The sequence below is a fragment of the Betta splendens genome, chromosome 11 (assembly GCF_900634795.4).
Source record: "Betta splendens chromosome 11, fBetSpl5.4, whole genome shotgun sequence".
NCBI lineage: Eukaryota > Metazoa > Chordata > Actinopteri > Anabantiformes > Osphronemidae > Betta > Betta splendens.
In genome coordinates, this window is record NC_040891.2 from 13,433,379 (window position 1) to 13,448,416 (window position 15,038).

At 44.4% G+C, this 15,038-nt stretch overlaps 4 protein-coding genes across 9 annotated transcripts; 1 reads left to right on the forward strand and 3 right to left on the reverse strand.

Annotated features, from left to right (window-relative positions):
* Nucleotides 1-75: 75 nt before the first annotated feature.
* xkr8.3 (XK related 8, tandem duplicate 3) lies at nucleotides 76-3,485 on the reverse strand. Its single transcript, XM_029167650.3, has 3 exons — nucleotides 2,860-3,485; nucleotides 2,138-2,325; nucleotides 76-2,057 (listed from the first exon to the last, which is right to left on the reverse strand). The coding sequence occupies exons 1-3, from the start codon at nucleotides 3,183-3,185 to the stop codon at nucleotides 1,309-1,311; spliced, it is 1,263 nt and encodes a 420-aa protein (XP_029023483.1). The 5' UTR covers nucleotides 3,186-3,485; the 3' UTR covers nucleotides 76-1,308.
* Nucleotides 3,486-4,583: 1,098 nt separating this feature from the next.
* On the forward strand, nucleotides 4,584-8,663 carry srsf4 (serine and arginine rich splicing factor 4). Of its 3 annotated transcripts, none has more exons than XM_029166471.3 (6): nucleotides 4,584-4,771; nucleotides 5,460-5,602; nucleotides 6,945-7,060; nucleotides 7,161-7,375; nucleotides 7,590-7,667; nucleotides 7,800-8,663. In XM_029166471.3, exons 1-6 carry the CDS (start codon nucleotides 4,665-4,667, stop codon nucleotides 8,269-8,271), a joined length of 1,131 nt encoding a protein of 376 aa, XP_029022304.1. In that variant the 5' UTR covers nucleotides 4,584-4,664; the 3' UTR covers nucleotides 8,272-8,663. The 3 variants fall into 3 exon arrangements, with proteins under 3 accessions (XP_029022304.1, XP_029022305.1, XP_029022306.1); XM_029166472.3 differs by having other exon boundaries at nucleotides 6,954-7,060; XM_029166473.3 differs by lacking the exons at nucleotides 4,584-4,771; nucleotides 5,460-5,602 and adding an exon at nucleotides 5,622-6,542 and having other exon boundaries at nucleotides 6,954-7,060.
* Nucleotides 8,436-12,778, reverse strand: msto1 (misato mitochondrial distribution and morphology regulator 1). 4 transcript variants are annotated; one of them, XM_029166470.3, is made up of 14 exons: nucleotides 12,580-12,778; nucleotides 11,940-12,069; nucleotides 11,771-11,840; nucleotides 11,553-11,628; nucleotides 11,416-11,470; nucleotides 11,173-11,323; nucleotides 10,967-11,081; nucleotides 10,705-10,839; nucleotides 10,449-10,601; nucleotides 10,221-10,352; nucleotides 9,896-10,080; nucleotides 9,675-9,779; nucleotides 9,485-9,597; nucleotides 8,436-9,410 (listed from the first exon to the last, which is right to left on the reverse strand). In XM_029166470.3, exons 1-14 carry the CDS (start codon nucleotides 12,661-12,663, stop codon nucleotides 9,151-9,153), a joined length of 1,764 nt encoding a protein of 587 aa, XP_029022303.1. In that variant the 5' UTR covers nucleotides 12,664-12,778; the 3' UTR covers nucleotides 8,436-9,150. The 4 variants fall into 4 exon arrangements, with proteins under 4 accessions (XP_029022303.1, XP_029022302.1, XP_029022301.1 ...); XM_029166469.3 differs by having other exon boundaries at nucleotides 11,173-11,326; nucleotides 12,580-12,777; XM_029166468.3 differs by having other exon boundaries at nucleotides 11,416-11,473; nucleotides 12,580-12,777.
* Nucleotides 12,779-13,179: 401 nt separating this feature from the next.
* LOC114865387 (apolipoprotein Eb-like) lies at nucleotides 13,180-14,963 on the reverse strand. Its single transcript, XM_029166477.3, has 5 exons — nucleotides 14,605-14,963; nucleotides 14,264-14,339; nucleotides 14,048-14,168; nucleotides 13,735-13,968; nucleotides 13,180-13,548 (listed from the first exon to the last, which is right to left on the reverse strand). Exons 2-5 carry the CDS (start codon nucleotides 14,304-14,306, stop codon nucleotides 13,296-13,298), a joined length of 651 nt encoding a protein of 216 aa, XP_029022310.1. The 5' UTR covers nucleotides 14,307-14,339; nucleotides 14,605-14,963; the 3' UTR covers nucleotides 13,180-13,295.
* Nucleotides 14,964-15,038: the final 75 nt, after the last annotated feature.

The window sequence follows — 15,038 nt, forward strand, 5'->3', positions numbered from 1 at the left end:
GGAGGAGGGACTGGTATCGCTATGATCTGACAGGGCTGATCGATGCAGCAGAAAACACACTTTGAACCAAGCACGTGAAGCATTGCTCCCACTTTAATGATTGCTCAGAGCGAATGAGGTAAAGGAGTCACAGGCAGAAGGCACCTCCACTTGTTTGGATTTGCAACTCCTTGTATGAGCATTCAATGACATGTGGGAAAAACAGAGAACAAATCCCAACTTAAATAGGGTTAAATACAACAGTCTGAGTCAAAAAGTAAAACAGCATTTTTCACCAAACCAGTAAAACTTCTTACACAGAAAAGCGTCAGAGTCACATGCTTCAATTTGACATTCAAAGGAATATTACCATCGTTCATAATCAACACTCGAACAGAACTAGCTTTACAAATATAAAAACTGCAACCCATGGAAGTCATATAAATACCAAAACTTATTACTAAATCTACATTCAATATGTTTCATTAAAGTTCCAGCTGCAACATGACCCTGAAGACGGCTCAGACACGTCTGGCTTCATCCAAAACCCTGCGAAGTCCAACCTTACTTTAATCTTCATGTGACTGTCCAGATGTCACCCCTTTTCATACATATTAATATTTCAAATATTATTCCTCAGTGTTTGATTTGGCAGTTGTCTTTGTGCTGGTAAAGTTTGCATTTTTAAAATACAGAACACCAAACAAAGTATTAATGTCATTTGTGATTTCTTGTACTGTGTGAAAATTGAAACGTAACATTTACCCACATATATTTGCTAGCTTATCATGCTACCCTCGGTTGAAGTTATGAAATACAATAAAATGCATAAAAAATAAAACTGGCTGTTAAGTTATTACTAAACTACTTCATGAAGAAACTGAAAGGTTTACAGCAGTGGATCATTGTGATGAAGTACCTGGATTCATTAGGCCTGTGCTTGGCTGCAGTATTAAAAATAAAACACAGATGTTTAGCAGATGTTTATGAAATTTACTACTATATCAAAGTACAGTATGAGGGACTAATGTGAAGGACACTGTTTAAGTGTTACTAAGTTTATGAGAGGAAATGGCCACGTGGCAGTTTTCTGTCAAGCTTTAAGCTCAAGGAAAATAAAGAGAGAACAGGAAAGTCCCCAACTCTTCCTACTTACTCTTCCAACAATGTGGGACTTCTATGTCGTCTATAACAAAGAGTTCTCTACGTCACTGGTTCTAACCGTTGTTAAGATGCAATAAAGTCAAGCGCTGAACATTCCTGAGACTGGACCTGGTACTAAGAATGTACTACTATTAAAACACTGTCAGACATACAGTGACTGCACCTTTAACATTGTTCGAGATACGATGACTCTGTTTTTGTGCTTTGCTTGTTTCCTTGCCCTGAGTAGAAATGAGCAGCATGGCAGGCCATCCGCCTGTTAAGGAGCTGAGAGGACAGGGTCCTGTCCTGGATGGAAAAGTCTCTAAAGGGCACTTGTGCATCAGGATGATCATCCCCCGGTTTTGTGTCCGGTGCTGGAGGTCTCCACAGTTTGGGATGGAAGCAGCTGTAATAGAGTGCTTTGAGGAGCAGCCCCAGGAGGTACGTGAGAGGTAGCGAGATGATGAGGGCGAGGTCATATGACTCCGTCTGGAGGGGGTCTCTGTACAGCCACCATGTTAGCAGCAGGATCACTCCATCTGAAGTGATGAACACGTGGTAGATGAGACTCCTCGCCCGGGTCCGACCCTCTGCCACATTAAACCAGCTGAAGTACCAAATGAGCCCCACGGTGGCCCGGTAGAGCCACTCTCCATCCATGCTGTCCATGAAGTCGGTCCTCTGCCGCCACGCCCACAAGACGAAGACAACCCACAGCAGCGCGAAGTGGGCAGCGATGCACCCGCGCAGCACGGAGGCGAACAGGGCGAGGGCGGCCACGCGGGGCGCGATCAGCAGCAGGTTCCACAGGAAGTACATGAAGGAGGAACCCCAGCTCTGCTTGGCTTTGTCTGGCAGGAAGGAGCGCAGGGAGCGGTGGTAGTCCACCACCATCCACGCGATGGAGGTCAACGACGCCGCGATGCTCACGACTGCAAAAACAGAAGTTGGACAATGAGTGCGGCGACGTAGAGGAAGCTAAGCCTCGGCACCACTGCACGCATAGACTCACACTGGAAGGTCCGGGCCTTGTTGGCGCTCAGCATGACGTAGATCATGAGGGTGAGCTGCGGCGCGCTCTCGCAGAACGTCTCGATGAGCCTGAGCATGCTGAGGTCGTGCGTCAGGTACACGGCGTACTCGGACCCTTCCTGCTTCAGCCACCACACCCTGAAGCCTTGGCGGATGGCCGAGATGTGCCTGCGTCAGACGCACAAACAGCTGTGACAGCTGTGGGGACTGCAGCAGCGACTCCCACTGAGAAGCCTCGCTAACGCATTCATTATGCACGCATTCACTGTACACGCATTTACTGTACACACATTCATTATACGCGCAATCATTGTACACACATTCACTATACACACACAATCACTATACGCACAATCATTATACACACAATCACTATACACACATTCACTATATTGCATCCTCTGCATCACGTTACCATGTACAAACTGCCCATGATGGCTGCTCTTAAAATAAACCGATTCCTTTCACAGGAAGAGATTGTGAAGCTGTTATAAAGTTTATACCTGGAGTAGAACTGATTAATTGTCATAATCAAATATTAGGAGTACTTTAGTGTTATAACTTAGATTATATTGTGTTTATTGTACTGAAACAAACTAGAATAAGAGCTTTGATGTAACTTTTGCTAAAACAGAACTATAAACATGATAAATTTCTGGTTCTACTGTGTCTCTGCTGCTGAGGTGGAGGTTCGTTAGGTACCGAAAGAGGAACCCGAGCTGCAGCAGATGCAACAGGCAGGAGATCTTCACTCTGTCCCCGAACAGCACGGTTCCGGCCCCGCTCTCCGCGCTGAACTCCGGCAGCCGGCGGTCGTACTTGAGCCAGAACCAGCTGAACATCTGGACCACGACCGAGGACAGGAGCATGAGGGCGACCAGAACCCCGAACCAGAAGATGTCGCCGCGGCGGTAAAACTCCGTGGCGACCCACACGTCCGAGCCCCAGTCTATGAGGAACGTGCACACTCCCATCACGGAGAAGGCGAAGTCCACCCAGGAGTATTTAGAAAACGGCGCGTCCTCCATGACGGAGTCCGTCCGAACTTCAGAACTCTTGCTATTGCTGGCAAGCTAGCGCGCAGCTAACGTCCGCACCGTTACTTCGCTCCCAACGCTGCTCCACCTTCTTTAGCGCGTTGAATAGAAAAGTCCCACATTTTAGTAGCAGCGTCACCTCACATCACCAGAAAGCGACGAGTGAACGCGGGGAGCATGATATGAGAGAAAAACACATGTTAACTTAGCCCGAATCGGCCAAAGTTACTTCCATGGGAGCGCTGCTGGCGTGTTTATACCGCTCCCCGCCTGCGTGGGTCCTTAACCCCGCCCACCGCAGCCTGTCCGGCACGGACACGTTTGACTTTGCAAGCACAACACTGGAACAACCACGATTAATCGATTTAAGAGATATTCAAATAATCCAACAAATCAAGACATTCGAGCCATGTGTGAATATACAAAGTGAGTGACGGGTGGCCGTTGATACAAAGACTAATGGCTTTTATCATACAATGGGAGTATTTTCTCAAGCTGACAATGTCCCAACGTGCAGGAAATGTTTCTTAAACTTTACATAATCATGGTAGAGATAGTGGTGTGACACTCATGCAACAGACCTCACGTCAGACACTGTTTAATCATTAGGGAGGCACACCATGTTTAAGTGACCATTCTTGTTATGAAATAAGCATGTGCCACTGAAACACAAATGGTATTTCTTTAACCTCTCTGACCACTGTGCTGCATGGGTCATTCAGCCAAGTGGCATGTTAGTAGGAATTACACAATAACACACCCAATACACGTTGCAGTAGCAGTAGTAGTCGTGCCAAGTCACATATCTTAGATTTTATCGCAGATTCTACTGGTATGTCAAAAATGAAAAGTAATACAAAAAAAAGTAAGCAAATTAGAAACACAAGAAGACTTTCATTAAAGCAAGTTCATCCTCCTCACACTCTCCCTCCAGTGGGATTTCTTGAGTTTTCTATACAGTAAATCTGTGTCTACCACTTTTTACTTTGCCGTGTTTTCTGTTTTTCATTTTTCTATATTTGGTTGTGCACTTTAGGTGTGTATTCTCACATCCTGGGCATGTGTTTTAACATCTGCCCCCATCACTGGACTTCTGTCCCCTTCTGTTAAGTCTGCACTCATTAACAGCTTCTCTTGTTTCTGTTGTTTCTATATTTAGTGCATACGGATGTGCACACAGAGCAAACATACCACACAAGGAATTATGTTGCCTATTACAGTACAGACAGACTATAACTACAGCCAACCAAATGACCCAACAGCTCAATCAACCGGTTTAACAAGAAAATAAACCTCACATATTAGGACACGCCCCCCACAGTCGCGACCTCTCGTACCAAATCAGCGCGTTCCGCGAGAACGCGCATGTGTACTTCTGCTATCCAGCCTCGCGCCTTCCGTATGTGTGTGTGCACGCGCGTGCTATTTTGTTCGGACTCCACATTTCGGTAGCGCACGCAAGCTAACAAGATGTCGAGGGTGTACATCGGACGGTTGAGCTACAGAGCCAGGGAAAAGGACGTGGAAAGGTTCTTCAAAGGCTACGGGAAGATCCTAGAAGTCGACCTAAAAAACGGGTAACGTCAAGTCTCCGTTTATAACGTTTTTGCTACTGCCGTCGTCCGCCTAGGCCGCACCGTTAGCTTAGCTGCGCTTTGTTCCTCGCGGTGGGCCTGCTCTGCTAATGGTAGCTAGCGCGAGCAATACTTAATATACACAACTATCGAAAACACAAAATTTTATCGAATGTTTGTTAGTTTGAGTAACGTTTTTTTTCGAAGCATGTCTGTAATCGGCACGCGTGAGCTCCATTTATCAACATAAACTCGACCACGGTTAGTGCTAATGTTGCTAACGTTAGACGTGGCAATGTCATAGATGGCTGCATTTATTACAGTCAACCCATTAAATGCTAAACGCTACTGTCTGACACTGTTTGCCTTTGGGTTTAATTTTGACGCTTAATAGTCAATAGTGCGGTTTTATTAATGCGTATTTTTTCTGTTATAAAATGTAGGGCACTCTCAAAATGTCGTAACATTTATGCTAATTCCCGTTGCTCCCCCTCCCCCCGCCCTGGTTAGAGCCCTGGGCAATAATTTTAGTAGTCTCTTCTCTGCATAATTTTAGTAATCTTTTCACGCGATAATTATACTAATTGTAATATTGATAGAGAATTTCTAACCTAGTAGATTTGAACACGTATGGTTTTATTCACGTGCCTATTTGCGCCGGTGTTTTAAAATGTCCCCTTTCTCACTGCAGATATGGGTTTGTTGAATTTGACGACCCCAGAGATGCAGATGATGCTGTGTATGACCTGAACGGCAAAGAGTTGTGTGGGGAAAGGGTTATTGTGGAGCACACTAAGGGACCCCGTCGTGATGGAGGCTACGGTGGGGGAAGGAGTAAGTTTCAATAAAGTATTGTTTTTTTTTAATGTCTGAACAGTGTAATTGATTAGGGGTTTTATTCATTGCAGGGAGTGATTAGTGAACAAAAAATTCAGCTTGTCATTGGTGGCTGGTGGTCTTGCAGTGTACACTCTAGTATTTGTAATAGAAATTGCAGATGTCTCTGGTGTCTAAATTGTTTCCACCAGATTGGTGCCAGTAGTATTAGTTAAGTAGTATCACCCAGCTTTGCCTTCACCTCCCTTGCAGCTGACTTGAACCTCTGCTATTGAAAAGGTAATAAGGACCTTTTTCTTCACACACATTAGTCATTGCATTGCTGCTGTTCCGGGTTTCAGTGCCCACACAGCCATGCCTCTAAAGTAGGCACGCCAGACTGGCTGTTTTGTTAATATATTAGCAGTCAACATCCAACAGTCCTTTCACTGGCTAAAAAGTAGACGTGAAGCAGCTTTCCTTAATTTTATTTTCACCAGAGCCACCAATGACTTGAAAAACATCTTGTTTCCATCTTATGGAATGAAAAAATGTGACACAACTAATGCTGTTACATGTGAATTAATGATGGGGAAATGGCTTACTGATGGAAAGGAATTGTATTAATTTAAATATTGTAAAATAAATATTTGATTGTGAAGTATATTGTAATCTATTGATGTCTCTTTTTTAGTTTATTTAAATGATTGTCAATTTAAAGGTAAAGATTTAACAAAGAACCTCAATGTTTTAATTGAAAGAGTCCTTTGCTGACTGCCTGCCCCTATTGCTGGCCATGGTGTCCCCCCTTTCCAAGAGTGTGGTTTGACCATTCTGGGCCCCTGGGCAGACCAAAAAAGGGAGCCATTGTGAATGAAGACCGCTTTTCCCATTAGGCCCAGCCCGGGTGGTGAGGATGCCATGGGGTTAGGAGCAGATGTGGGTTCAGCTCTTATAGGTGCCTGAAAAAAGAACATGTTTTGTAAAAGTGAAATGTTTTTAGACAGGATAGCTTGATTTAGTTCACAGTAAGTACTTCCTCGATCAGTTATGTTTTTATTTATTTTTTTTTCTGTTTTAGATTATATTTTTTACAAAATAGCCCAATTGAACTTTTGCCAATATTAAATAAGATGAAAGTATAGTGACTAGAACTTTTTCAAATGAAGTTTGCCAATTTGTAGGAAAAACATTAGATTTTTTTTTCTTTTTTTATTTCTTCAGCTTTTTCTTTCCCCTTCTTTATTTGCTTTTCCTCAGTGAAGCTTGATACATTTCATAGTATGTAGCTTGGAGTTTAGCATAAATGCACCATCTCAGGTTGACGTTGGTCCTTATTTTTCCTGTTTTCTTCCTATTGCATTGAAAGGTGGATATGGCCGGTGGGGAAGAGACAGATATGGTCCACCAATAAGGACAGATTATCGACTCATTGTTGAGAATCTTTCTAGCCGCTGCAGCTGGCAGGACTTGAAGGTATGTTTCTATTACTTATTTGATCTATGTGACTAAAGTAGTAACAGAATTATTGTGGTAAACGGTCAACTCTTAACCACCTTTTCCATTTTCTGTAAAGGACTACATGAGGCAGGCAGGGGAGGTGACTTACGCAGACACGCACAAGGGCCGAAAGAATGAGGGGGTGATAGAGTTTAGGCTCTACTCTGACATGAAGCGGGCCCTGGAGAAGCTTGACGGCACAGAGGTGAATGGCAGGAAGATCCGGCTTATTGAGGACCGTCCTGGAGCCAAACGCAGACGCTCTTACTCTCGCAGTCGCAGCCGTTCCAGGTTAGAACACATCATTGTAATTTGAATTTCTGATGTAGCATAGCCCTGAGGATGTTTATACCAGTGTAACTTTAGAATGAATTTAGACTGAATTTCCTATGTTCTTACAGCTATTTGAAATGTTACATGTTTACACGGGAACCAATCTTTGCTGAACAAAGTAAAACAGGCTGTTACTGATTGTTACTTAACACAATAAATCATGATTTCTCAGGTCCCGCTCCAGGAGTCACAGATCCCACAAGAGTCGCAGCCGCAGTGAGAGCAGCAGTCGCAGCCGCTCCCAGTCCAGGTAAAAAAGCTTCTCTTTTAGCTCTCTTAGATCTAATTTGATGCACTTAGTGTCAGGAGGATTTAAGTTTTATGACTGGAGTGTTTCTTTCGTAATGTAAATGTGTTTTTGTTTTTCCCTCTGTAATTAAAGGGCTGCATCCCGCTCCCGCAGCCGATCACATAGCAAGAAGAATAAGGGTAAAGGAAAGAAAGAGGAAGAAGAACGCAGCAACGGTGCTCAAAAGAGTAAAGACCGCAGCAGGAGTCACAGTCCCAAAAGCAAAAAAGTCAAGAAAGACGGGAAGAAGAGCAAGAAGAATTCCAGGTCCAGGTCTCGTTCCCGTTCCAGATCTCGTTCAAGATCAGAAATTAAAGATCGCTCTAGGAAGTCTGTTTCCAAACAGCCCAAAAGTGATGACGAAGGAGGCGAGCCTGAGAGGGCCTCTCGCTCCCGCTCTCACTCCCCTGCTGAATCTAAATCCAGAGCTAGGTCTAAATCCAAGTCCAAGTCCCGTTCCCCCTCACCTGCTAAAGCTCGCTCCAACTCCCGCTCTGCCTCACGGTCTGTGTCTCGCTCCAAGTCCCGTTCCCAGTCTCGTTCTCGCTCCCGTTCCCGCTCCTAGTTCAAATTTCAGACCATGGCGTAAACCTTATCCTAGTGTCTCCCCTGTCCTTCGGTTACATTCCCCAAACCCTACAACACTACCCTGCTTCCTGTTTTTGATGAGTAGCTGTAGAATACCTGGCATTCATGCTTCATGTATTTTTATGCACATACTATGCGTCATTTGACTTTTTCCAACATTCTTCTGTAGAGTCTCACCTGGAGGGGTTTTGTATATCTCAGTTTTTAAGTTTAAATGATGGTGTGGTGTGTCTTTTTTTTTTTTTTCTTTTTAATCGGTAGAAGGCATAATGTTGTCAGTATGCTAAGTGGAAATATGTCCTAACATCTCTCCACCTTTTGTGAAATCCTTGTATCATTTTATTTTCGATTAAAAGAACTGCCTGTTCAGCGTTGACCTTTGAATTTGGTTCACACATTGTAACTGATTCAGAGTCAGTGTTACGGGCATGTTAAATCAAATTATTGCATGGCATTGTTTCTTCAGTATTCTTGGACCACAACCTGGCATCTTTCCCAGCAACCAGGCTACTTAAGCTCAGAAAACATCGACAAGCATTTATAGTTACTGCCTTTAAATTTTGTCTGGCTTTAAGACTCACTTTATTTGTCTGGATATAATAGAATAATTTTATAGTGCATATTAAGTATAAAATGCAGTTAATTTACAGAAGCCATCAAAGGAAATGCAGCCTGTTCTTACATTAGTTGCTACATTCATAACTGTTCCTTATTCCTTCATCTACACACAGCAGCTCAGCCTCTTTTAGTTTGAGTAATTTTTGCCATGTAGATCAGGTCTGCTTAGGCACAGCTCCTCTCCCTGTAGGTAAGGGCTGGTTACAGTATCCAGAACCTGGACTGAGTAGTGTCCATGTCAGTCATCGTCATCCTCTTCCGAGGAAGAGCGCGTCACTCCACCACTGTCGTCTTTATAACACCGAGCCATTAGTCGGAGCTGCTCCAGAGCCTCCTGGAAATCTGCCATTTCAGGTCCCTGGGAGAGGAAACTGGGGGCCACACGGCGAATGTCAAATGTGCTGGCACCACGATGCATTTCTGACAGCCATGTGCCAAGTGCAGGCCCAGACTGAAGGGAAGTCATAACTGGTACAGAGGAAACCACTGCAGCAGGAGCTGCACAAATAAAAACAGGTTCACATTAGACTAAATTTAACAATGCAAACTTTCAGGACCAAATAGCGACTTACAGCCATGTGGAGGGGGCTGGTTCTGCAGGAAGCCCTGGGCATCGAGGGCCTGGTCGAATATCTGAGGAAAAGGTGGCGTCAGCTTACTGGGAGTGGATACTAGCTGCACAGCGCTGTAAGAAGAGAGATGGAGAGAAGGGTTAAAAGGTAATTCTTCCTGGAGCTAAACAAAAGGAGTGCAGGGACTCACAGAGGAGCTGTGGGACAGAAGGATCTGATGTACGACGTCAGCACGTCCTCTCCACTGTGGAGGCTGTGCAGTGGAGTAGGTGGAATTGTCCCTGGAGCCAGAGAACTGATGGAGGGGGGTATAGTCCAGGAATACATTAAAAGCAAATTTAATGCCTAAAAATTTCTCAGGCATTCCATTTGCTTCTTGCTGTCCACATTATGAACATGAATCATTCTGACCTGATCAGTCTCTGGCCTTCAAAGCCTTTAAATGTTGCCCACTGGCCGTAGCATCGGCCATCTCCTGCTTCTGGGCAGGCAGATAGAGGTTGCCATGGCAATACGTCCGTGCAGAGGCTCAGGGCGTCAGGAAGCGAGCTGCCATGCATCATGGGAAAGGGGACGGCACTGTAAGCAGCCACCACCTATAACCAGTTACAGTGAGTTGAACAGGAAGAATTCCTTTAGCACAGTATGTAGTAAATATTTGAAATCAAGAAATTGATCAAAGAAATTTGTCCATTAATGTAATTACATGATGAAATCAAGGCTCAGCGGATGTTACCTTTCTGCCAGACACGGCCAGCGTGTCCGCCAGCTGCCACATGGGGACGCTATTGTTCCTCATCCTGTAAGGAACAGTGAGCGCATCCAGCGCTAAAGCCAGGACAGAGCTGGAGTGGTACCACAGTGAGGGCTGACCCAGAGGAAAACAAACACTCATTTAAAATATCAAATAAATGTACAGATCACCAAACTTGAACAGAACTCTAATAAGAATGTAACTACTCACATCATAATTGAGGTATGGGAAGGCTGTGGGAGAGGGCGGCTGTCTGCCGAGTCCTCCACGCAGAGTCAGCGGACAGAAGAAAGAGCTGTGACTGGCAAGATGCACCGTCCCCAATGTGCAGTTTAACAGGCGGTACAGCTCCTTCACTGGGGTCTGGGTGAACAGAAAGACACTAAATACAGAAGATCTGTTCAAAAACACTGCAGATGATGAGAGAAGCCAGAGCGATGCAGACTTTAATGCTGCTCCGACTCACTGTGTTCGGATGGCTGACAGGGGCTAACCCCCATGTTAGGATTCCTCTCCCTCCATAGGAGTCCTGTAGTATTTCTGTGACTTTTGACCCCAGGCCTGCAAAGCCATCGGCCAAGTCACACAACACCTGGAAACCCTAAGCGTGAGACAGGATGCAAGAGTTACATTAACCATGTATGAATCAAGAGTAGTGCACTGTATATTGAAGAGTAAGGATTTAAATACATGTCAGAATAAAGAAAGGAGTGAACCAGTGGCGGTACCTGAAGGTAATCACACTCCTCTACAAAAAAGTGCAGTCTGTCTTCCAGGTCCTCGAGCACCAAACCCTGCAGCAGAGCTTCTCCCTGACCGAAAGCCTCCAGACGATGAGCCTCTCTGGAAGCAAACAGAAACTCAAACACTGAACTGAAGTTGCACAGAGCAAAGCAAAACGCTCCACAGAACATAACTCGCTGCTGCACTTTACCCATCATGGTTGTACTGGTGGATGACTGAGATGGTCCGAGGGTGCAGGTGGATCCTGAGGAAGTCGGACCACACGTTCACGCTGCCCTCCAGCCGGTAGCCCTGTTGGACTCGAGCAAGTTGGTTGTTCACTGTGTCCACACTCATGGAACCTGCTGGGTTTTTAGGGTGAGGAATGTCTTATTCAGACATGAATGAGCCATTTCACACACAGCCTGATTAAGGAGTTTGCAGGTCTGTTTACCTGGACATTGAGGCTGTGAGCTGGAGGAAAAGTCTGCCTCAGTGAGAATCCCCCCCTTCTTCAAACCAGAAACATTTAGAATAAATCACCGTAGCTGGATGTCTGCATCACACCCCACACTGTGCCTTAATACTCACATCCAACTTGTCAAGATCTTCAAGAAAGAAGTTCTTTTCAGGGGGACTTTCTTTATGCATCATGAGATTTCCCTCCCTGGAAGGTTCAGATCTGGTTAAATGACTGACACACACAAAGTGGTTGTCCATATAAAGAAGGTGTGTGTGTGTGTAGTTACACTAATGGGTAAAAATGTCACAAACACAATACAGCAATGCACATAGATGCTGTCACTCACCATGTGACAGCAGAGGTGTCCTTTCCCGCATCATACAGACTTCCTTCCTGCCGCAGAGTCCGGAGGCTTCCTGTTTAGAAAGAGAAGCATTGGAAAATGATACACCAATTACGAAACAATTAAGACAAATGAGAAAAAAGGCAGATTGTTTAAAACACATCACAGTAACCTTTAACATCCATGGCAATGAGGCGAGGCGTGTAGGTGACGTGGCCGCCCATAGTCTGTCCCTCACGAAACACAACATCACTCTGGATCTCACTGGGCGACGTCTCCGGTTCGTAGGATAAAGACGCATCCTGCAAATAAAGACAACTCATCTTCACTTATCTCCAAATGTCTGCGGTGATTTGCTATAAAAACAACAACTGTATACGTTATTGTCATCATCATCAGTGTACATCAATGGATGTAATGCATAAGTCATTCTACATTGAGTGAGTTAATATGAAGTGATGTCATCAAATGATAGATCCCTGCTTAACACCATATTTGTCATATGTCTATTAAACACTGAAAACGCCGGAGTCTAATTTATATCAACGGATCTTCGGATTCTAATTCCATTTACTCTGATGTCATTAGTCTGCAACTTCGGGAAGATGGCAGCTTCAGCTAACGTCTACATTATTCTCACTCGCGTGTTCAACCTTAAGCACATCTCTTCGGTGTATTAAACTGACCGCAGCCCGTAAAGCTCCGGTACGATGCTCTGCTTGTGGAGCCCTGAGCAGCCTCCTAACTTTGACAACACATGGAACGCTAAGCTAACTTGCTAGCTTAGCGTTAGCCGCCACTGCGCTCCTCACCTGTAAATTCCACCAGTGAGTCCCCACAAAGTTTGAATAGTGTCCCAACTGAAGAGTGATGACTTCTCTGCAAACGGCGCTCATCGTGACGGACTTCAAGTATCAGGAAAACAGCAAACCTGGTGCTCTGAACATGATGGACATGCTTGGTACTGACAACACAGACCATCAGAACTCAAAGGGGGCGTGGCCTGTAGAAACGGAGGCCTTCTATTTGACGAAATAAAATGAATGAACAAACGTGATTGGCCGCATAAATGACGTAATGAGGTAGTTCGGTTTCATCGTGCCGTAGATTCACGTGTGTTTTTGTAAACTTATTACTGTTAATCCAAATAAAAACATTTTAAGTATTAGTTCATGTTTTATTGAATTCGACGTACTTTGAATAATTTACTGGTGTTAAAATAAAGCCATTTATTTATTTCAACAAATGCACAGCAATTTTTAATGAAAATAAATTAAATTTAACTTAAATTGGGTCATATACATGTAAATATGTATAATAAGCTATATAAAATAGAACGTCAGTGTCAGTGTCAAGAATTATTTCATTTTCTAATTGAAACTGATACATGTTACCACTCGTCATACATACACTCACAAGGGCAGTTGGCTTTTATTAAAGTGACAGAGCAGAACATTCACACTGTGCTTGACATTAGTAATATAACAAATGTTTCATTTACACTGGTGACAGATGAGGTTCTCAGGGTTTAACTAAACATGGCGACGTAGGGCTGGAACCACTTGCGCACCTTCTCTATGTGCTCCTCCATGTTGGATTCCATGTTTTTCACTCGGTCCCTGATGGTGTTGGCTGTGGTGTTCATCGTGTCCTTGATGTTGTCCACCTGAGTCTTCAGCAGCTCGTTGAGGGTGGTGATCTTGGCCTGGGCGTTGTCCTGCACCTCCTCCATTTTGTTGGAGGTGCGAGAGTGAAGCTTCTTGAAGAAGTCGGTCATGTTCCTGAGAAAAAGCAAACAGAGCAAGTTTATTTATATATTTCCTGGATCTTTCACAGTCAAGTCCTGAAACATTAACATATGTCAGAATATTAAGACCTAAACAAATAATTTAGATTTCAGTTGTTTAAATCTGAAAATCCACTCAGCAAGATCTGTAAAACCCTCCCATCAGCCCTTTTTCGCCCACTTCTTGATCTCCGGCTTGTCCTTGCTCAGGCGTTCCATCAGTTTGCTGGTGTAGCTAGTCATTCTGGCGCTGACGTCCTCCACGTTCTGCTCCATCGTGGTCTGCAGCTCCTGGGTGTACTTGTCCATCTGCTCCTGGGCGTCGGCTATTTGAGTGCGCAGTCTGTCGGCCAGCTTGGTGTGCAGGTCTTCCCAGTGCATGGTCAGCTCTGACACGCTGTCATGGACCAGGGTGCTGCAGGGTGACAGGACAGAGGCTGTGGACGGCGGCCGCGCTAGAGGAAGTCAGGCATGATACTCGGACCATCACTCACCCCAGTTCTGTGCTGATCTGGGGGCTATCAGTGATTTCAAAATCATAATAATCATCGTAAATCAGGGGTTCTACAAAACTGACTTGAGCCCAGTCCTGAGTCACGCTTCTTGCTTGGCATCCTGCATCAGGAGCCAGAATGAGAAAACATCACATTTGAACTGAACATGATTTGGGCTAAAACAGCTTCCAGACAAACAAAGTAATAAACACTCACCTGACAGGACTGCCAGCGCAAGGACGAGTACAAACCCCCTCATGATGATACAAAATAAGGAGGAGTCCTTTGGTAGCTACAATGTGACAGGCAAAGGTTATTAACATTTAACATGATTCTGAAGATAATATATTACTTTATTGATCCCACAGTGGGGAAATTCCTGTGTTTCAGCAGCAGTATAACAGTACCGACACAGACAGAAGAAAACGGAAAAACAACAGTAATAACTAATGACTGTGCAACATTATTAATAGTGCAGAAAAAATAAAAACAACAATGACAATTTGTCATAAACATACTTTTAGTGGCAAATTTCTATGTAATGTGCAGTTTCTCACCTCAGTGATCCTGGTTTGATGCCTGAGACTCTGACTGAGCCTGTTGCTCAGTATTTATAGCGTCCCATTGGCACTGATGTGGGAAGGTTGGTCTGCGTCTAAAGTTCTCTGTGTTGTTGCCAGCTTTTGCTGCTTTGTGTGTTATTTTGACTCAATGTCGCACAACGAAGGTCCGCGAGCAGAAACACGTCGTAAACAAACGTCCTCAGCGTCTGCTGGAATATGAAGAAAAGAACTTGAAGAACTTGTTTAAACTATCTTCCTTCGTCTGATTTAGTTTGAAAGACTGTGACTGATGCATAAGACAGTCACAGAAAGACTTCACCAAGGACAAAAATGGCTCTGGTATCAAACCTCCGTCAGGTTCACAGTCTGCTTTAACAAACACCGTCTGCATTTATACAACTTTTATAAATGGGAAAGCTTCCAATGAG

Bases quoted from the DNA above. Each gene is read 5' to 3' on its own strand.
- xkr8.3 (XM_029167650.3), bottom strand. From the start codon at position 3,185: ATGGAGGACGCGCCGTTTTCTAAATACTCCTGGGTGGACTTCGCCTTC. The intron at 2,326-2,859 runs GTACCTAACGAA...CGTCTGACGCAG, and splicing joins CAGCTCGGGTTCCTCTTTCG to GCACATCTCGGCCATCCGCC. The intron at 2,058-2,137 runs GTGAGTCTATGC...CTGTTTTTGCAG, and splicing joins CAAGGCCCGGACCTTCCAGT to TCGTGAGCATCGCGGCGTCG.
- srsf4 (XM_029166471.3), top strand. From the start codon at position 4,665: ATGTCGAGGGTGTACATCGGACGGTTGAGCTACAGAGCCAGGGAAAAG. The intron at 4,772-5,459 runs GTAACGTCAAGT...TTCTCACTGCAG, and splicing joins GAAGTCGACCTAAAAAACGG to ATATGGGTTTGTTGAATTTG. The intron at 7,061-7,160 runs GTATGTTTCTAT...TTTTCTGTAAAG, and splicing joins GCAGCTGGCAGGACTTGAAG to GACTACATGAGGCAGGCAGG.
- msto1 (XM_029166467.3), bottom strand. From the start codon at position 12,663: ATGAGCGCCGTTTGCAGAGAAGTCATCACTCTTCAGTTGGGACACTAT. The intron at 11,629-11,770 runs GTGAGTGACAGC...TGAACCTTCCAG, and splicing joins GACACCTCTGCTGTCACATG to GGAGGGAAATCTCATGATGC. The intron at 9,598-9,674 runs GTGAGTCCCTGC...CTCTTCTTACAG, and splicing joins TTCTGTCCCACAGCTCCTCT to CGCTGTGCAGCTAGTATCCA.
- LOC114865387 (XM_029166477.3), bottom strand. From the start codon at position 14,306: ATGAGGGGGTTTGTACTCGTCCTTGCGCTGGCAGTCCTGTCAG. The intron at 13,969-14,047 runs GTGAGTGATGGT...GTCACCCTGCAG, and splicing joins CAGATCAGCACAGAACTGGG to CACCCTGGTCCATGACAGCG. The intron at 13,549-13,734 runs GTGGGCGAAAAA...GCTTTTTCTCAG, and splicing joins GACAAGCCGGAGATCAAGAA to GAACATGACCGACTTCTTCA.